At 51.4% G+C, this 21,254-nt stretch overlaps 1 protein-coding gene across 1 annotated transcript in view; it reads right to left on the bottom strand.

Annotated features, from left to right (window-relative positions):
- Nucleotides 1-21,254, bottom strand: part of pde9aa (phosphodiesterase 9aa) — a 66,592-nt gene that overhangs the window by 41,361 nt on the left and 3,977 nt on the right. Inside the window, exons 4-13 of the mRNA XM_060833892.1 lie at nucleotides 20,718-20,761; nucleotides 18,402-18,456; nucleotides 18,231-18,301; nucleotides 14,939-15,023; nucleotides 13,391-13,445; nucleotides 8,290-8,364; nucleotides 6,478-6,564; nucleotides 5,981-6,085; nucleotides 5,378-5,460; nucleotides 1,620-1,776 (exon numbers count right to left, since the gene is read on the bottom strand). Coding sequence (XP_060689875.1) covers nucleotides 1,620-1,776; nucleotides 5,378-5,460; nucleotides 5,981-6,085; nucleotides 6,478-6,564; nucleotides 8,290-8,364; nucleotides 13,391-13,445; nucleotides 14,939-15,023; nucleotides 18,231-18,301; nucleotides 18,402-18,456; nucleotides 20,718-20,761 — 817 coding nt within the window. The remainder of the gene's footprint in view (nucleotides 1-1,619; nucleotides 1,777-5,377; nucleotides 5,461-5,980; nucleotides 6,086-6,477; nucleotides 6,565-8,289; nucleotides 8,365-13,390; nucleotides 13,446-14,938; nucleotides 15,024-18,230; nucleotides 18,302-18,401; nucleotides 18,457-20,717; nucleotides 20,762-21,254) is intronic.

Raw genomic sequence — 21,254 nt, 5'->3', positions numbered from 1 at the left:
AGACAGACACACACACACAGGCACACAGACAGACAGAGACACCCACACAGGTACACAAACAGACAGGTTCACAGACAGACAGAGAGACACACACAGGCACAAAGACAGACAGGCACACAGATAGACAGGCATACACATAGGCACAAGACAGAGACACACACACAGGCACAAGACAGAGACACACACATAGGCACTCAGACACACACACAGGCACACAGACAGACATGCAGACTCACACAGGCACACAGACAGACAGACACACACAGGCACATGGACACGCACAGGCACACACAGCCAGACAGACACGCACAGGTACAGATGTGCACACAGACACAGACAGGTAAAAACGTGCACACACAGGCATACACACAGGCATGCACACATACAGACAGACAAATACAGACAGGCAGACACATACACACAGAGATAAGCAGAGAGAGAGTCATATACGGACACAGAGAGACCGCTGACCATCAGAAATAGTAGACACATCCCTGAAATGTCGTCTTCTTCCTGTCTGTCCCTGAGCCCATTCCTTTCTGGAGACAGCCCAGTGGAAACACCAGTCCTGTCAATACCATCACCACCCCGCACTCCCATCCCATAAAAACACCATCACTCTCATTGTAAAAAAATAAGATATTAATCTTAATAAAGTGATTAATTGAGGAGCTTTAGATCAGGAGTTACTGTTACAGAGTATAACCTTTGCACACTGTAAAACATCGAAATGGGAGAAAGGCACATGTCCTTCCTTTTCAGATTGGCTCTCCATAGGCCAGGGGCCTTTGATGTAAGAGGCTGCTACAGCAATGCAGGACCTCTAGCCTCCCCAATTGCCCGAAAGATTCAAGGTTTTTACAACCTATCCTGTCAAGAGCAGAAGCTGCAGAGAGAGTTCACAAACTGACCCCAGCAAAGTGGTGTGGAGGTTTATTCAGTGTGAGGTATGGGACACGGGACACGGGAGTTAGTGAGGCAGGCACCTCCTGTTTACAGCTGAGGGGGAGAATCCGAAAGGGGCTGTGCCTCTTCATGCCAGGGACTACACAGAAATCTGGGAGGGGATGTGTGGACTGCAATGGTACCAGTGATGTACAAGAGTAAGATGGAGGTTCTGTTGAGGGAAAATGATGATAATCTCTGTATTACTCCTTGGACCATAAGAAAATCAGCTGCAGGAATTAAGATCAGGGATTACAGACCTCAAAAACACTACCCCAGAGGTAGTGCTGAGCAGCATGTGATAGGGAACGAGTGTACAAACATAAGGGTACATTTGCCATTGGAAAAATAGCAGGGAAAATAGTCTGTTCATCCAGATATTCATAGTGTTCCAAACATGACAGATAAATTGAGAGAAACAAATAGAAACAAAGTACAATCTGACCATTCCAAAGACACGTTCACAAAATGACCACAGCCGGGAGTGTAATTTTAAAGATATTCGACATTTGGAACAGACAGGACAGAAGGCAACGATGATGAGGTGGCTTTGTTAATAAAGGATGTGATCAGTGCAATGGTGAGCTAGCAACTAGGGGCTGAATGGTCTCCTGTCATTGTACAGCTGACTGCACAGGAGTAGGAGCCTGTCTGTGTTCACCCTCGTTGCTCACCTGACGGACCTGCTTGAAGATCTCAGGGTCCATGTTGCTGAAAATGTTACACTCGGGCTGGGAGGAGATTTGGAATGCTACAGCACAGTGATGGTTCTCAAGGGGTGAGATGTCATTGTAACGGACCGCGAGTTCAGTGCGAGCGTTTATCTGGTAACTGGATACAAACAGAAACAGGTCAGGCAGTATCGCTGATCCCAGTGACTGAGTACCCAGCCCCTCATTACTAACCACTTCAGCTCATCACTGACAGGCCATCCTTCCTCTCCAACCTGTTCCACAATCCATCAGGTCATGACAGGTTTGTATCCTTCCTCTATTCCAAAACCTCCTCAACATCCTCCTTAATCAAACATCCATCAATAATATTACCATAAGATATAGGAACAGAATTAGCCTGTTCTGCCAATCAATCACTGATCTTTTTCTGAACCTGACTCCTGCCTTCCCACCGTAACCTTTGATCCTGTTACTAATCAAGAAACTATGACCTGGCCTCCACAATCCCCTGTGGCAATGTTCCATAGACACCCCACCCTCTGGCTGAAGAAAATCCTGCTCATCTCCATTCCAAAGGATGGTCCCCTCACCCTGAGGCTGTGCCCTCGGGTCCTAGTCTCTCCTCCTGATGGGAACATCTTTTCCATGTCTATCCAGGCCTCGCAGTATTCTGTATGTTTCAATCAGATACCCCCTCATACTTCTAAATGCCATCAACAACAGACCCAGAATAAACTCAGAATGTGCTGCAGAAAGGCTGTAAGAAACAGAGGTATGTTTTGTGTTGGGTCTGACCCCTTACCAGAAACTGGAGAGAGATAACCAACATCATTCACTCACTGTCCATCGTCCACTCACTGACCATCGTCCACTCACTGACCATCGTCCACTCACTGATCATCGTCCACTCACTGTCCATCGTCCACTCACTGACTATCGTCCACTCACTGACCAATGACCACTCACTGATCATCGTCCACTCACTGTCCATCGTCCACTCACTGACCATCGTCCACTCACTGACCAATGACCACTCACTGTCCATCGTCCACTCACTGTCCATCGTCCACGCACTGTCCATTGTCCAATCATTGACCATCATCCACTCACTGACCATCGTTCACTCACTGACCATCATCCACTCACTGACCAATGTCCATTCACTCTCCATCGTCCACTCACAGTCCTTCATCCACTCACTATCGTCCACTCACTGACTCTTGTGTTCACTCACTCTATTGTCCACTCACTCTCCATTGTCCACTCACTGACCAACGTCCACTCACTGTCCATCCACTCACTGACCATTGTCCACTCACTGACCATCGTCCACTGAGTTTCCGGGGATGCAGGATATTGGGGGATCAGGTGGGATGTGTGGGAGAGTGGTGGGGGGGGTCAGAGATTGTGGGTTTGATCAGGGATTGGGGGTGTTGGGGGTGGATCAGGGTGTTGGGAGAGTTAGGGATGGGGGTGGTGGGGAGTGGGTCAGGGTGCTGGAGTGGTTAGGGATTGGGGGTGTTGGGGGGTCAGGGTGTCGGTGGGTGTTGGGGTGTCAGGGACTGGGGTGTTGTGGGTGGGTCAGGGAGTTGCGGGTGTTGAGGTATCAGGGATTGGGGTGTTGGGGATTGGGGTGTTGTAGGTGGGTCAGGGAGTTGAGGGAATTGGGGGGTGTTGGGATGTCAGGGATTGGGGTATTGGGGAGTGGGTCAGGTTGTTGGGGGGTGTTGCGGGTGTTGGGGAATGAGTCGGGGTGTTGGGGTGTGTGTTGGGGTGTTGGAATGTGTATCTGGGTGTTGGGCTCTGTGTCAGGGTGTTGGGGTGTGTGTCAGGGTTTTGGAGGGTGTTGCAGGTGTTGGGGTGTGTGTCGGGGTGTTGGGGTGTGTGTCAGGGTGTTGGAGGGTGTTGCGGGTGTTGGGGTGTGTGTCGGGGTGTTGGGGTGTGTGTGTCAGGCTGTTGGGGTGTGTGTCAGGGTATTGGATGGTGTTGCGGGTGTGTGTCGGGGTGTTGGAGGGTGTTGCGGGTGTGTGTCAGGATGTTGGAGGGTGTTGCGGGTGTTGGAGTGTGTGTCAGGGTGTTGGGGTGTGTGTCAGGGTATTGGATGGTGTTGCGGGTGTGTGTCGGGGTGTTGGAGGGTGTTGCGGGTGTGTGTCAGGGTGTTGTGGTGTGTGTCGGGGTTTTGGGGGGTGTTGCAGGTATTGGGGTGTGTCGGGGTGTTGTGGGTGTTGGGGTGTGTGTCAGGGTGTTGCGGGTGTTGGGGTGATGGGGTGTGTGTTGCGGGTGTTGGGGTCTGTGTTGCGGGTGTTGGGGTGTGAGTCAGGGTGTTGTGGGTGTTGTGGATGTTGGGGTGTGTGTTGCGGGTGTTCGGGTGTGTTTTGCGGGTCTTGGGGTGTGTGTCAGGTTGTTGGGGTGTGTGTCAGGGTGTTGGAGGGTGTTGCGGGTGTTGGGGTGTGTGTCAGGGTGTTGGGGGGCGTTGCGAGTTTTGGGGGATGTGTCAGGGTGTTGGAGGGTGTTGCTGGTGTTGGGGTGTGTGTCTAGGTGTTGGGTGTGTCAGGGTGTTGGGGTGTGTGTCAGGGTGTTGGAGGGTGTTGCGGGTGTTGGGCTCTGTGTCAGGGTGTTGGAGGGTGTTGCGGGTGTTGGGGTGTGTGTAGGCGTGTTGGAGTGTTGGGGAGTGTTTTAGGGTGTTGGTGGGTGTTGTTGGTTTTGGGGTGTGTGTCAGGGTGTTGGGGTGTCTGTCAGGGTGTTGGAGGGTGTTGGGGTGTGTGTCAGGGTGTTGGGGTGTGTGTGTCAGGGTGTTGGAGGGTGTTGGGGTGTGTGTCAGGGTGTTGGGAGGTGTTGGAGGGTGTTGGGGTGTGTATCAGGGTGTTGGGGTGTGTGTGTCAGGGTGTTGGAGGGTGTTGGGGTGTGTGTGTGTCAGGGTGTTGGGGTGTGTGTCAGGGTGTTGGGGTGTTTGTGTCAGGGTGTTGGAGGGTGTTGGAGTGTGTGTCAGGGTGTTGGAGGGTGTTGGGGTGTGTGTGTCAGGGTGTTGGAGGGTGTTGCTGGTGTTGGGGTGTGTGTGTCAGGGTGTTGGAGGGTGTTGCTGGTGTTGGGGTGTGTGTGTCAGGGTGTTGGGGGGTGTGTGTCGGGGGGTGTTGCGGGTGTGTGTCGGGGTGTTGGAGGGTGTTGCGGGTGTTGGGGTGTGTGTGTCAGGGTGTTGGAGGGTGTTGCTGGTGTTGGGGTGTGTGTGTCAGGGTGTTGGAGGGTGTTGCTGGTGTTGGGGTGTGTGTGTCAGGGTGTTGGAGGGTGTTGCTGGTGTTGGGGTGTGTGTCAGGGTGTTGGAGGGTGTTGCGGGTGTGTGTCGGGGTGTTGGAGGGTGTTGCTGGTGTTGGGGTGTGTGTGTCAGGGTGTTGGGGGGTGTGTGTCGGGGGGTGTTGCGGGTGTGTGTCGGGGTGTTGGAGGGTGTTGCGGGTGTTGGGGTGTGTGTGTCAGGGTGTTGGAGGGTGTTGCTGGTGTTGGGGTGTGTGTGTCAGGGTGTTGGAGGGTGTTGCTGGTGTTGGGGTGTGTGTGTCAGGGTGTTGGAGGGTGTTGCTGGTGTTGGGGTGTGTGTGTCAGGGTGTTGGAGGGTGTTGCGGGTGTGTGTCGGGGTGTTGGAGGGTGTTGCTGGTGTTGGGGTGTGTGTGTCAGGGTGTTGGAGGGTGTTGCTGGTGTTGGGGTGTGTGTCAGGGTGTTGGAGGGTGTTGCGGGTGTGTGTCGGGGTGTTGGGGGTCAGGCTGCCTCACCTGTTGTTGTACCCCGGGTGGTCGAGGTCATGACAGACAGCGGCACTGATCAGGGTCAGGATGTCGAGCTGTGAGAACTTCTCCTGAAACAGAGACAGAGTCGCTCAGTGACTGACCCCCACCCCACCCCCTCACCCCCCTGGGATTACGTCCCCTTCCCAACACTCCCCACCAACGCCCCTGGGGACACTACCCCTGCCCCCAAGGAACACAGCACTGCCACCCTGCGAGGCACCGCCACCCCCTTGTCCCCACTTCCCCACAGAACCCACCCTTCCCCACTCTACATCCCCACAGGAGCCCCCCTTCCCCCCCACACCCCACTGGACCCCCCTTCCCAACCTCACATCCCCACAGAACCCCCTTCCCCCACCTCCCACATCCCCACAGGACCCCCCCTTCCCCCCACACCCCACAGAACCCCTCTTCCCTTACCTCCCACATCCCTATAGGACCCTCCTTTCCCCTCCCCCCACATCTCCTAAGGACCCCCCTGCCCCCCTCCCCCCACATCTCCACAGGACCCCCCTTACCCCACCCCCACATCCCCACAGGACTCCCCCTCTCCCCCTCCCCCACCTGGATGGGGGTATAATTCCCAACCTGCAGGTTACAGATGGAGATGACACTGTACATCATCTGAGTGACACAGAAACAGTGCCGGAAGTTGTGGAACGGATTGTTTCGGTAATTCCCCTCCACATGGAGCTTTAGGGAAAAAAAAGTTACAACCCAGTCAGAGACACATCGCAGACCCATGTACCCTCCCCCAAACACCCCCCTGTATCCTCCCCCCCACCCCCACCCCTCCACTATACCTCCCTTTACCTGACATTGACCCCTCTGTACCCCCACCCCGCTGTATTTATTGGGAAGTGTTGCAGTGTTGGGTAATATCACTGGTCTAATTCACAGCCTCCAGCTAACGTTCTGATGGCAGAGAGAGAGAACAGAGAATCGAACCATTGCCCCTTCCCATTCTGTGGCGTTAACCATCACTGAATCCCCAGGCTTCAACCTCCTGCTGGTTACCATTGACCAGAAACTGACCGTCCGACCGTGTGGCCCTCTGTCAGGACTGACCCTCAATCCATTCTTACCAGCCACCTCTTCAGAGTGACAGGGTTGATGTTGAAATCTTTGACCAAGCCCAGGCTGTGGTACATGTGTTCCAAACAACTGAGCATCTGCAGAGCAAAGAGAACATCATCGGGTTCATTTTGTTGCAGAGACACTCAGAGACAGAATGGAGGGGTGTGTGTGAGGAAGGGAGTGAGAGAGAGAGTGTATGTGTGTGTGAGTGCGACAGTGAGTGTGTGTGTGAGGAAGGGAGTGAGAGAGAGAGAGTGTGTGTTTCAGAGTGCAAGTGTGTGTGTTAGAGTGTGTGTGTGGTACGTTGAATGTGTGTGTGTGTGTGTGTGTGTGTGTGTGTGTGTGTGTGTGTGTGTGTGTGTGTGTGTGTGTGTGTGTGTGTGTGTGTGTTCTCCTCTGTGTTTACCCCTTGGAATTTGGGGAGATTGGTGGTGATATCTTGGGGACAGTCCATACCACAGCAGAGGAGATGTTGGATGTATTAGAATGTATGAAGATTGATAAATTTCCAGGCTCTGACCGGATAGATCCAAGAACACTGCGAGAGGTTAGAGAAGAAGTTATGTGGGCCCTAGCAGTTATTTTTGCATCATCATTAGCCACGGGTGAGGTCCTGGAAGACTGGAGGGAGTGAATAGTGTGCCCTTATTCCAGAAGGGATGCAAAGAAAAACCCAGGAACTATAACCCAGTAATGCTTCATATCTGGGTGGGGGTGGATACAACCTGGTTGGTTGATGAGAGGAATGGAAGAGAGGTGAGGGGCTGGTAGGGAATTGGGTGATGGGAAGGGAGGATATTTGAAATTGAAATTAAACAGAAATGGAAGCCATTTGTAAATGTTGAAAGGCAGTTCAGAGACTCCCTGGAATTGATAAATGGTCTCCTGAGGGAATACCAGGCTGGATCAGCTGGTACCCGGGAGGATTGAACAGTCAGAGGTGAATGAATTGGATCAGATCCTGGAGTTCTGAGGGGACGTGACCAAGAGGCTGTTGAGAAAATGTTTCCTCTTGTGGAAGAATCTGGAAGGAGAGGTCACTGTTTAAAAATAAAGGAGTCACCCATTTCAAACAGAGATGAGGGATGTGGTCTTTCTCTGAGGATCGAGTGTCCTTGGAGCTCTCTTCCTGCAAAAGGTGAAGGAAGCAAAGTCCGGAATATTTCCAAGGCCGAGGTGGGTAGCTTCTTGTCAAAGCAAAGGGGTGAAAGGTTATCAGGGATAGACAGGAATGTCAATTTGTGGTTACACTCAGATCAGTTTTGACCTTACAGAATGGCAGAGTGAGCTCACCGGGCAGAGTGACCTACTGAGCCTGACTCTGATATCCAGGACCAGGAGTAGGATCAGGTTCAAAATCAGGATCAGAAATAGGAACAGGGTCAGGGCAGGGACTGGGACTAGGATCAAGGTTAGAATTGGCACCAGGGTCAGGTGGAGAATCAGAATGGGGAATGACATCACGAGCAGGACTGGGTTGGCCAGATATTCACAAACTTGCATCCCACCCACTCTACCCACCCACCTCCCTCCGACCCAACTCCCCACTCCATCTACCCCCTCTACCCCTTAAACCAGGGCTGGAGCAAGAGCTGTGAGTGCCTCCTCGCTGCCATCCAGCAGAATTGCCACATGTTAAACCTCAAGTGGGGGTTTGGAGAGGGATTGCAGGGGGGGGCTGGTGAGGAGACGGGGCAGTCAGCAGGACAGAGTATAACGGGGCAGGACGGAGGGAGGTGGGGCTGAAGGGAGGCACAGAGGGGTGGGTGAGAATGGACATTTGGAGGTGGAGGGTTTAGGATGTAAAGGGCCACACTGACCTCATTGGCTTCCCAAAGCCAGACATCGAATGTTGGTTGTTTCAGAGATGTAATGGTCTCCTCAGAAAGTGTATACTGAAAATCAAACAGCACCATCTTCACTCAACTCCCAATCACAGTAGCAGCCCCTTATACATCACAACCACCGTGAACAACACCAGAAGTGAAATACCTCACTTCACCCACTCCCTGTAATATCCCACCCAGTCTAATCCCACTCTCCCCCCTCACTCCCCGCTCCCTTTAATATCCCACCCAGTCTAATCCCACTCTCCCCCTCACTCCCCGCTCCCTTTAATATCCCACCCAGTCTAATCCCACTCTCCCCCCTCACTCCCCGCTCCCTTTAATATCCCACCCAGTCTAATCCCACTCTCCCCCCTCACTCCCCGCTCCCTTTAATATCCCACCCAGTCTAATCCCACTCTCCCCCCTCATTCGCGTTCCTTTTAATATCCCACCCAGTCTAATCCCACTCTCCCCCCTCACTCCCCGCTCCCTTTAATACCCCACCCAGTCTAATCCCACTCTCCCCCCTCACTCCCCGCTCCCTTTAATATCCCACCCAGTCTGATCCCACTCTCCCCCCTCACTCCCCGCTCCCTTTAATATCCCACCCAGTCTAATCCCACTCTCCCCCCTCACTCCCCATTCCTTATAATATCCCACCCAGTCTAATCCCACTCTCCCCCTCACTCCCCACTCCCTTTAATATCCCACCCAGTCTAATCCCACTCTCCCCCCTCACTCCCTGCTTCCGGTAATATCCCACCCAGTCTAATCCCACTCTCCCCCTCACTCCCCACTCCCTTTAATATCCCACCCAGTCTAATCCCACTCTCCCCCCTCACTCCCCGCTCCCTTTAATATCCCACCCAGTCTAATCCCACTCTCCCCCTCACTCCCTGCTTCCGGTAATATCCCACCCAGTCTAATCCCACTCTCCCCCTCACTCCTCACTCCCTTTAATATCCCACCCAGTCTAATCCCACTCTCCCCCTCACTCCCCACTCCCTTTAATATCCCACCCAGTCTAATCCCACTCTCCCCCCTCACTCCCCGCTCCCTTTAATATCCCACCCAGTCTAATCCCACTCTCCCCCTCACTCCCCACTCCCTTTAATATCCCACCCAGTCTAATCCCACTCTCCCCCTCACTCCCCGCTCCCTTTAATATCCCACCCAGTCTAATCCCACTCTCCCCCTCACTCCCCGCTCCCTTTAATATCCCACCCAGTCTAATCCCACTCTCCCCCCTCACTCCCCGCTCCCTTTAATATCCCACCCAGTCTAATCCCACTCTCCCCCCTCACTCCCCATTCCCTTTAATATCCCACCCAGTCTAATCCCACTCTCCCCCCTCACTCCCCATTCCCTTTAATATCCCACCCAGTCTAATCCCACTCTCCCCCCTCACTCCCCACTCCCTTTAATATCCCACCCAGTCTAATCCCACTCTCCCCCCTCACTCCCCATTCCCTTTAATATCCCACCCAGTCTAATCCCACTCTCCCCCCTCACTCCCTGCACTGACAATCCCTGGAGCTAGTTACCTCTTTACTGTGAGCAAACTCAGTTTGTTATCTGGTAATTGTAATCAAACAGTGTTAGTTACCACGTTACAAAGAGCACATAGAAATGCTGAGAGAAAACTGTGCTCGTTACCTTGTTACAGTGAGGAACTCAGCTGGTTACTGACAGCAAATTATGCTAGTTATTGTTTTTAAAAGCATTCATTCACAGGATCCAAGATGGCGGTGACCCGACCAATCTGAGTCTGTCGTGCTCCTCCCAAGACTTGGGCAAAGTGGGTCACCCACCCTCACCACACTCACCAAGTCATTCAAAACAGTTTTTACTTAATGTAATTAGTTGCTTAGTACAGCATTTAAACAATTTAATCTCCAGTAAAAATGACTAAAGGGAAGGGAGCCTGCCGTTCTCAGGAGGCAGGATCCCTTCCCTCACCCTCCCTGCTGCAGCAGAGACGTCCACAGCCGCCCAGGGGGGACTTACCTACGGTGGTGCGCCTCGTGGAAATCATCTCCAAACTCAATGTGAAGATCGATGCCTTCATCGAAGAGTCCTGGAGCCGATGGGACTCACTCTCGGCCGCGCTACAAAAGCACGGACGAGACATCGAGGAAATTGAGCGCTGAGTCGGAGGGGCGGAGCTAAAGGCCGTGACCTCCAAGACCATAGCAGAATCGGCCGTGGGTCAGGTCCGGACTCTCAAACACGTTAGCATTGAGACTAGAAAGGGTACTGCCACATATCATAAAGGAGGATCAGATGGGGTTTATTAACGGCCATAGATCATCCAATAATATTAGAAGGGTTTTGAATATGATTCAAGCCTGCCATCAGGGAACCATACCAGGAGGAGTAGTTTCATTAGATGCAGAAAAGGCATTCGATAGGGTTGAATGGTCATATTTGTTTTACACATTGGAAAGGTTTGGCATTGGAAAGGTGTTTACTAAATGGGTCTCAACATTATATTAGTAATCCCAAGGCAGTTGTGATTACCAATGGATTAGGCTCGGATAGCTTCAGTGTGGGTAGGGGTTGCCGTCAGGGATGTTATTTACGCTAATAATTGAGCCACTAGCAGAAGCTATACGGACTGATCCTAATATAACGGCCCCGAGGATTGGTACAGGTAAACATAAAATTACCCTGTATGCAGATGATGTTCTCCTATTCCTCAGTAATCCTTTGATGTCCGTGCCTCGCTTAATCCAAGTTATTAATACATTTAGTGCATTCTCAGGCTATAAAATTAATTTCTCAAAATCGAAGGCCAGGCCAATGGGTGGCCTTGCTAGTATATCCCACTTATTGGACGGATCCCACTTTCCCTTTCGGTGGTCCCTGGAGGGTTTCTTATATTTAGGCATTTTTATCACCCCAGTATTTGGTCAGTTATACAAGGCTAACTTTGTGCATTTACTGGAAAGGATAAGGCAGGACCTCCAGCGATGGGGAGACCTTCCAATTTCCTGGCTAGGTAGAATAGCACTAATTAAAATGAATGTCCTGCCCCGTCTCTTATACCCTATGAGAATGCTCCCAGTGATGCTGCCGAGCGTGGCTATACGTAAATTATATGGCTGGTTAGGTTCCTTTATCTGGAATCATAGATGGCCCTCATTAGGCTGAAGAAGCTACAGCTTCCACAGGCAAGGGGAGGATTAGATTTCCCAGATTTCAGGAAATATCAGTTAAGTTCCCTATTAAGTTACATAGCTGATTGGGTCTTGTCTGATCCACAATCAATCTGGCTGGACATCGAGGTCTCTCAAGTAAAATGCCCACTCATTAACCTTTTATTTTCAGACAAGAGGAAAATCATTACGGATCACTGTAAAAACCCTATAATACTAAACACAATTAAAGCTTGGAATATAATGCGGCAAAATGAGGGTAACTCACATAAAACATCCCCCTATGCTCCAATAGTGGGAGCATGGGGATTTCAACCGGGGCTTACAGATACCACTTTTAAACTCTGGAGATCCAGGGGTATCTCATGTCTGGGGGATCTGTTTAAAGATGGGGTCCTGATGTCTTTTGAACAACTGCGTCAGATATTCGAAATACCTAATGGAGACCTCATTCGATATTTCCAAATTTGATATTACAAACAGAAGAAGACTACGTTGTTAGATAGTCTTTATAAATCAGACAGAGAATGTAGTCAGTACTATTTATCATTTACTACATGATGAAGTGTCGGGAGATATGGACAATCTGCTTAAACATGGGATCAGGATTTGAGACTGGAAATCTCTATAGAAACGTGGAATGACATTTGGGAAAATGCCAGAAGAATCATCATCTGCAACAGAACTCAGGCTATCCAGCTGAAGATATTTCATAGGGCCCATATAGCACCGGACCGATTGGCAAAATTTAAGGCAGGAGCACTCTTGTACATTGCTTATGGACCTGTCATAAGATCCGTAGATATTGGACTAAAGTAGCAAGTGCTCTGACAGAAATTTTAGGAACGGAAATTAGAGTGGACCCTGTATCTCTCCTTTTGGGCTTTTCGAACTTTCCCTCCCTGGATATGCACGAGAAGAGATTATTTTCTATTCTCTGTTCCTGTGCAAGGAAAAATATTTTGGTGAACTGGGTGGCTGAGGGCCCCCCTGGACTTTCGAATTGTCACAGATTAATTATGGAATGTATTCCCCTGAACGTCCTTACAAACATGGTGCACTGAAAGACCACATTATTCCTAAAATATGGCAGCCCTTTTTGAATTACTTAAATACAGATAGTTCGGCTATCCTAACAAGGGCTTTTATTTAATTGAGATGGCGACCCTGGCTGGTCTGGGGGCCCTTGGGAGAGGAATCCCGCACGAATACGGGTTTTGTTACGATTTGATGTTAATACATTCCGAGCATGTATCTCACTACCCAATTTCTGTGCTATCCATCGTTTTTTTTTCTCTTCTTTGAATAATGTAAGAGACTTAATTATACACTCTGGTTAGTTGTAGGTTAGATTAGTAGTTAGTTGAGTTTTTTTTCTCTCGGTATTTTTTTTTGTTTGATAAATTTTGGTTATTATTTATTTAAGATTTAATTGTATATCAATGTTTATACGATGTTTTTTATTTATAAACTTGTAAAAATATGTTAAATTTTCAATAAAAATATCTATAAAAAAAACTTCATTCACAACATGTGGGTGTCACTGGCTGGGTCAGCATTTATTGCCCAGGGCTGTGGGTCTGGAGTTACGTGTAGGCCGGACCGGGGAAAGATGGCAGTTTCCTTCCCCCAGGGACATTAATGAACCCGAGGGGTTTGTCAAACAGTCAGCATTGGTTTCATGGTTATCGTTCGACTCTTAATTCCAGATGTTTATTGAATTCAAATTCCACCATCTGCCACGGCAGGAATCAAACCCAGATCCTCAGGAATTTAACTGGGACTCAGGAATTTCGTGATCTTGTGATAATATGACTATCCATCGCCTTCCCAGAGAGCAGGTTATAGTGAACAAACACAACTAGTTACAGTGAACACAGCTAGTTACCTGGTTACTGTGCGCTAACCAGGAGGGGAGTGAGTAATGCCATTACCTTGGGGTGTGATGGGACGTCCCGGTGAGGAATCAGCATCTTCTCATCGAGGAAACTACAAACCAACAGAACGGGGGGGAGTCGCTCAGAGCACGGCTACAGGAGGACAGATTCCTGCCCCCACCCAACCCAATCCAGCCCCTCCATCATCACCCCCACATCCACACACCCCCACACCAGCCCCTCCAACACCACCCCACCCCCACACACCCCTGCACCCCCACACCAGCCCCTCCATCACCGCCCCCACCCCCACACAACCCTGCCCCCACCCCAGCCCCTCCATCACCACCCCACCCCCACACACCCCTGCACCCCACACACCCCAGCCCCTCCATCACCGCCCACCCCCACACACCCCTGTGCCACCACCCCAGCCTCTCCATCACCGCCCCCACACACCCCTGCCCCCCACCCCCTCCAACACCACCCCACCCCCACACACCCCTGCCCCCACCCCATCCCCTCCATCACTGCCCCACCCCCACACACCCCTGCACCCCCACACCAGCCCCTCCGTCACCACCCCCACATCCACACACCCCTGCACCCCCACACCAGCCCCTCCAACACCACCCCACCCCCACACACCCCAGCACCCCACACATCCCAGCCCCTCCATCACCGCCCACCCCCACACACCCCTGCGCCACCACCCCAGCCTCTCCATCACCGCCCCCACACACCCCTGCCCCCCACCCCCTCCAACACCACCCCACCCCCACACACCCCTGCCCCCACCCCAGCCCCTCCATCACTGCCCCACCCCCACACACCCCTGCACCCCAACCCCAACCTCTCCATCACTGCCCCACCCCCACACACCCCTGACCCCACCCCAGCCACTCCATCACCGCCCCCACACACCCCTGCCCCCACCCCATCCCCTCCATCACCGCCCACCCCCACACACCCCTGACCCCACCCCAGCCTCTCCATCACCACCCCACCCCCACACACCCCTGCCACCCCCCACCCCAGCCCCTCCATTACCAACCCAACCCCACATACCCCGATACCCCACCCAGCACCATCACCTCCCCACCCCCACACGCCCCTGCACCCCCACCACAGCCCCATCAACCCCCACCCCCACACACCCCTGTACCCCCACCACAGCCCCATCAACCCCCACCCCCACACACCCCTGTACCCCCACCACAGCCCCATCAACCCCCCCTCCCCACACACCCATGCCTTCCCCACCCAAGCCCCGCCATCACTGCCCCACCCCCACACACACCTCATCAACCCCACACCCCCTCCCACATTCACACACCAACCACCGCCCCACCACAGATCCAAGTTCATTCAGTGATGGGGGGGTCAGGATGTGGAGGAGGAGGCAGGTTCAATCAGTGAGGGGGGTTAGGGTGTGGGGTGTGGGGGGGCAGGTTTACTCAGTGAGGGGGGTCAGGGTGTGGGGGAGGGGGAGGGGGCAGGTGCACTCGGAGGTTTATCGGGGAGGGGGTAGGTAGCAGGGTTATGATTTCTGGGGTTAGTCAGGCTCCCACACTCTGAGTGAGGCAGCCTCTGGCCTACTCCCACCTGCTGCTCCGTTCCTCGATTATATCGCGCAGCTTTTGGATGTCATTCCGACACTTCTCGATTTCGACCACCTTCAGCCCCTCCACTGCCAAAACACACACACACACACACACCGCATATTAAACCTCTCTCTCCAACTGCCGATGTTCCAATCCACACACTAGATTAGATTACTTACAGTGTGGAAACAGGCCCTTCGGCCCAACAAGTCCACACCGACCCGCCGAAGCGCAACCCACCCATACCCCTACATTTACCCCTTACCTAACACTACGGGCAATTTAGCATGGCCAATTCACCTGACCCGCACATCTTTGGACTGTGGGAGGAAACCGGAGCACCCGGAGGAAACCCACGCAGACACAGGGAGAACGTGCAAACTCCACACAGTCAGTCGCCTCACCACTCTGTTCACATCGCAACCTGACAGAGAAAGGGAGGGGGGGTAGGGGCTGCAGGGGGTTACAGAGATTGGGAGGGGCTGTAGGGGGTTGCAGAGACAGGGATGGGGTAGGGCTGGAGGGGGTTACAGAGATAGGGAGGGGGGTTAGGGCTGGAGGGGGTTACAGAGATAGGGAGGGGGTATAGCAGGGGCTACAGAGAAAGGGAGGGGCTGTACGAGCTGGAGGGGGTTACAGAGATAGGGAGGGGTTGTAGGAGCTATAAGGGGTTACAGAGATAGGGAGGGGGTGTAGGGGCTGGGGGGGATTACAGAGATAGGGAGGGGGTGTAGGGGCTGGAGGGTTTACAGAGATAGGGAGGGGGTGTAGGGGATACTGAGATAGAGAGGAAGTGTAGTGGGTTACTGAGATAGGGAGAGGGGTATAGTGGCTGTAGGGGGTTACAGAGATAGGGAGTAGGTGTAGGGGCTGTAGGGGGTTGCAGAGATAGGGAGGTGGTGTTGGGGATACTGAGATAGGGAGGAAGTGTAGGGGGTTACTGAGATAGGGAGGGGGTGTAGGGGTTACTGAGATAGGGAGGAAGTGTAGGGGGTTACTGAGATAGGGAGGGGGTCTAGGGGGTAACTGAGATAGGTAGGTGGTGTAGGGGGTTACTGAGATAGGGAGGGGTGTAGGGGGTTACTGAGATAGGGAGGGGTGTAGAGGATTACTGAGATAGGGAGGGGTGTAGGGGGTTACTGAGATAGGGAGGGGGTGTAGGGGGTTACTGAGATAGGGAGGGGGTGTAAGGGTTACTGAGATAGGGAGGGGGTGTAGGGGGTAACTGAGATAGGTAGGTGGTGTAGGGGGTTACTGAGATAGGGAGGGGTGTAGGGGGTTACTGAGATAGGGAGGGGTGTAGAGGATTACTGAGATAGGGAGGGGTGTAGGGGGTTACTGAGATAGGGAGGGGGTGTAGGGGGTTACTGAGATAGGGAGGGGGTGTAGGGGGTTACTGAGATAGAAGCGGGTGTAGGGGTTACTGAGATAGGGAGGGGGTGTAGGGGGTTACTGAGATAGGAAGGGGGTGTAGGGGCTGGAGGGGACTACAGAGATAGGGAGGGGTTATAGGGCCAGGAGGGGGTTGCAGAGATAGGGAACAGATTTGCAGTGAGCAGAAAGTTTGCAGGGATGTGGTGTTCCGGTTAAATGCTTCGTTCTGAGCTGGCTGGGAGTGTGGGAAGGCCAATGTGAGTCCCTTGGAGCAGGACTCCCTCCTGCAGGATGCTCCCATGAGGAATGGTCATGGAATAAGGATCCTCTGGGAGCTCTGTGACTTCAATTACAAACTTCTGCTAATGCAAGGGAGCAACTGTTTAAAATCCTGACTCAGAGGATCAGAATAGGAAATATAGAAATTCAGAATGTGAGCGGCTCATTCACAACAAGTGTCATTACTCTCATAAAAACGGAAAGGACTGCAGGTGCTGTAAATCAGAAACAAATACAGAAGGCACTGAGAAGCTCAGCAGATTCTGAGGAAGGTTCACTCGACCTGGAACATTAACAATAGTTTCTCTCCACAGACACTGTCAGTCCTGCAGAGCTTTTCCAGCAGTTTCTGGTTTTGTTTAATCATCCTCATAGCGACTGCTCCCCAAGGTGACAGGAATTCATTGCCGCAGAGTGCAGTGGAGGCCGGGACGCTAAATGTCTTCAAGGCCGAGATTGATAGATTCTTGTTGTCTCGAGGAATTAAGGGCTACAGGGAGAACACTGGTAAGTGGAGTTGAAATGCCCATCAGCCATGATTGAATGGCGGAGTGGACTCGATGGGCCGAATGGCCTTACTTCCACTCCTATGTCTTATGGTCTTATGGTCTAACCACATTGCCTTGGGTGTGGAGTCACATGTACACCAGACCAGGTAAGGAGGGCAGTTTCCTTCCCTAAAGGACATTAGTGACCCTGACAATAAGCAATGGATTCCTGGTCACTCTTGGATTAGATTTTCTTTCCAGGTGTTAGTAATTGAGTGTAAATTTGACTAACCTGTTGCAGGGGATTTGAATCCACAATTCCCCAGGTCTGCTTGGATGCTGGTTGCCAAGAGCAATGATGGCTGCAGCACCGACTGTAGACTGAATCCCGGGCCGTCTGCCTCTGCTCCCCCTGCATTCTCTCCCTACTCACTCGATCTGTCTCCCTCATTTGCTCTCTCGCACACTCTCTCTCTTGCTCTTTACTCCCGTTCTCACCCTCTCCTCCCTCACTCTTTCTCTCTCTCATGGTGTCTCTTTCCACTCATTCTCTCTACTACCAAGCATTTCTGTTTCCCACTCTCTACTCCCCCCCCCCCCCCTCTCTCCTCCCTCTCTCCCCCTCCTCCCTCTCCCCCTCTCTCCTCCCTCTCTCCCCCCTCTCCCCCCTCTCTCCCTCCTCTCTCCCCCTCTCTCCTCCCCCTCCCCCCTCTCTTTCTTTAATTCTGTACTCCCTTACACATTCTTTCTCTTATTTTCTATTCCCTCTCTCTCACTCTCCCACTTCTCTTGGCTCTTACTCTCTCCCTCTCTGCCCTTTCTCTCTCCTTTCTCTATCTCTCCCCCCTCTGCACCCACTCTCTGTCACTCTCCCTGTTATCCTTCCTCCTCCTTTCTCTCTCTCTACCCGCTTCTCTTTTTCACTCTCTCTCTTCCCTCTCTCTTACTCTCCCTCTCTCTCTTTCTCTCTCTCTCCTCTTCTTTTACTTTCATCCTTTCTCTCCCTCTCTCACTCTCCTCCTCCTCTTTTTCTCTCTCTTCTTCCCTCTCCCTTTCTCGCTCTACCTCTCTCTCTTGCCCCCTTCCTCTCTCATTTCCCCCTCTCCCTCCCTCTCCCTCTCCCCCTCCCCCGCCTCCCTGCCCAATACGTACATTCCACACGTTTCTCCAGAATGCTGAGACGGTTTGTAACTTCGGATTTTAGTTCGTTGATTTTGAAGGCCCTGAAAGAGAGAGGCATTGATTCTGTGACGGGCTCTTGTTCCTGATGATGAACACTGTCACAGACAGGAAATTTACCTGGAAAACTGGAAAACACTGTACCTGGAAAACTGCTCTGCAACTTGAGCTAGAACGTTCTGGAAAACTTCGTCTTTCTCTGCAACAGGAAGTTGTAAATGGAGAATGTCTATAGCTATGACAGTGACCAACCCAGACTGACTTATGTTCACCATCCCCACTCTCCCCAAACCACACCCCAAACCTCCCCCCCCAACCCCCACCTAAAACCATCTCCATGGTTACCCCTCCCTCAAAACTACAGCCCTCAAATACAGTGACCCCTAGACAGAGTGACCCCAAAATACAGTGATTACTATTTCCTGAAGGTACTCTTCCAATGTGAAAGAGGAGCACATACTCATTCAGAGTTCCTTCAAAGTTAATTAATGTTAGCACTTTTTGAAGAGGTAACAGAAAAGGTCAATGAGGGTGACACTGTGGATGTGGTGTACCCAGGTTTCCAGAAAGCTTTTGATACAGTGCTGTGTAACAGGAGAAAACTGAGGAGAGTTATACGCCATGGTGTAATGGGACAGTAGCAACATGGATCCAACATTGACCGAGTGATAGGGAACAGACAGTCAGATTCAATGGATATTTTTCTGGAAGATTTGTAGTGGATTAGATTAGATTACTTACAGTGTGGAAACAGGCCCTTCGGCCCAACAAGTCCACACCGACCCGCCGAAGCGCAACCCACCCATACCCCTACATTTACCCCTTACCTAACACTATGGGCAATTTAGCATGGCCAATTCACCTGACTCACACATCTTTGGACTGTGGGAGGAAACCGGAGCACCCGGAGGAAACCCACGCAGACATGGGGAGAACGTGCAAACTCCACACAGTCAGTCGCCTGAGTCGGGAATTGAACCCAGGTCTCCAGGCGGTGTGAGGCAGCAGTACTAACCACTGTGCCACCGTGCCGCCCACCAAGTTTCCTTAGAGTCACTTTTGGGACCCTTGATTTTCCTGATATATATTAGTGATCTGGATCTTGGAGTGCAAGGGAAGATCTCAAAGTCTGTACATAACACAAAAATTGTAAGAATTATGAACTGAGTGTGGAACTCAAAAGGACAACAACAGGTTGGTGGAGTAGGTGGGTAGGTGGCAGATGAATTTTAATGTAGAGAAACATGAGGTGATGTACCTCAGAAGGAAGGACATTGAAAGACAATATAAAACAGAAGATACAATTCTAAAGGGGCTGCAGGAGCAGGGGGAGCGGGCCGTACATGTGCAGAGATCATTGAAGGTGGGAGGACAGGGGAAAGCAGTTAACAAAGCACACAGTGACCTCTGCTTTATCACAGGGTCGTACAGTATAAGAGCAGGGAGGTGATGTTGTAATTGTACAAGAGCCTTGTTCAGCCTCAGCTGAGTGTTGTGTATGCTGTGGATGCCACATTACAGCAAAGGTGTGAATGGATTGGAGAGAGTGCAGAAGTGATTCACAAGATGGTTCAAGGGATGAGAAACTTCAATGATGAAGATAGATTGAACAACATGGGACTGTTAAGGTAGCACTTTCAAATAAACCTGCTGGACTATAACCTGGTGTCGTGTGATTTGTAACTTTCTTGGTGGAGAGAAGAAGGTTGAGAGCAGACCAGATTGAGGTTTCCAAGATCATAAACGGGCTGGATAGGGAAGATAGGGAGAAGCTGCTCCTGTTTGTAAAGGAACAGGAACAAGAGGGAATAGGTTTACAGTGATATGCATAAGAAGCAAAGGTGATAATGAGAAAAATACCTTTCTCACACAGTGAGCAGTTAGGGAATGGAAATACAGTGGAGGCAGGTTCAATTGAGGTATTCATGAGGGTATTGGATGACATTTTAAATTGAGTCAATATTCAGGGACGTGGGGAGAAAGCAGGAAAATACTCATTCGATAGCCAGTGTGGACATGATGGGCCAAATATCCTCCTAGAGCAAAGTAACAATTCTGAGATTCGATAATTGTGCACACACACTCAGAGTAACAAACACTCAACTGGAGTAACACACACTCACCCAGACTAACAAATACTCAGCTAGAGTAACACACACTCACCCAGACTAACAAATACTCAGCTAGAGTAACACACACTCACTCAGAGTAACAAATACTCAGCTAGAGTAACACACACTCACTCAGAGTAACAAATACAGCTAGAGTAACACACACTCACTCAGCGTAACAAATACTCAGCTAGAGTAACACACACTCACTCAGAGTAACACACACTCACTCAGAGTAACAAATACTCACTCAATTCAGAATACACAGCGACAATCAGGAAGTAACTTCCCTGTTTAAGGGCCTGTTGTACAGAGAGGATTGCTGGTACAAAGGTGATCATCATCTTACCTGATAACTGAGCCCCAGTCAGAGCAACAACTCTGTACGGAGAACTGAAACACAGAGACAGAGCTGGTTCAGAATGGGACACCATTGAGACATGTTCACACGTCACAAGGAACATTCCCAAGAAGTTGTCTTGAGCAGAGAGTAGGTTAGTGTTGGTGTGTTCCAGATCACTCAGGGAGTCTAGCTATGGTCATGTGCTGTAGATGCTCCCATGTTCTTGCCCCCCCATCCCCCCACTCACCCCCCTCACGCCGCCCCCCTCACCACCCCCCTCCCCACCTCACCCCCCTGCTGGAGCAAGGATCTGTCCTGTTTTTACAATCTGCCGTTGGGAGGATTTACAAACAGACACTCAGCCTGTTAGGCTGAAAGAACTGTGGATGCTGTAAAATCAGACACAAAAACAGAAATTGCTGGAAAAGCTCAGTATCTGTGGACAGATTGAGGGCAAATCCTGCTCGATGCGTTGAGGCTGTTAGACTGACCTTCCTGAACCAAGGCAGATTGGTAAAGAATCTCAGAGTGAGATGATTTACA

This window comes from Hemiscyllium ocellatum, chromosome 12 (genome assembly GCF_020745735.1).
Source record: "Hemiscyllium ocellatum isolate sHemOce1 chromosome 12, sHemOce1.pat.X.cur, whole genome shotgun sequence".
In the NCBI taxonomy this organism is placed as follows: domain Eukaryota; kingdom Metazoa; phylum Chordata; class Chondrichthyes; order Orectolobiformes; family Hemiscylliidae; genus Hemiscyllium; species Hemiscyllium ocellatum.
This window is presented reverse-complemented; position numbering and strand designations above follow the sequence as displayed.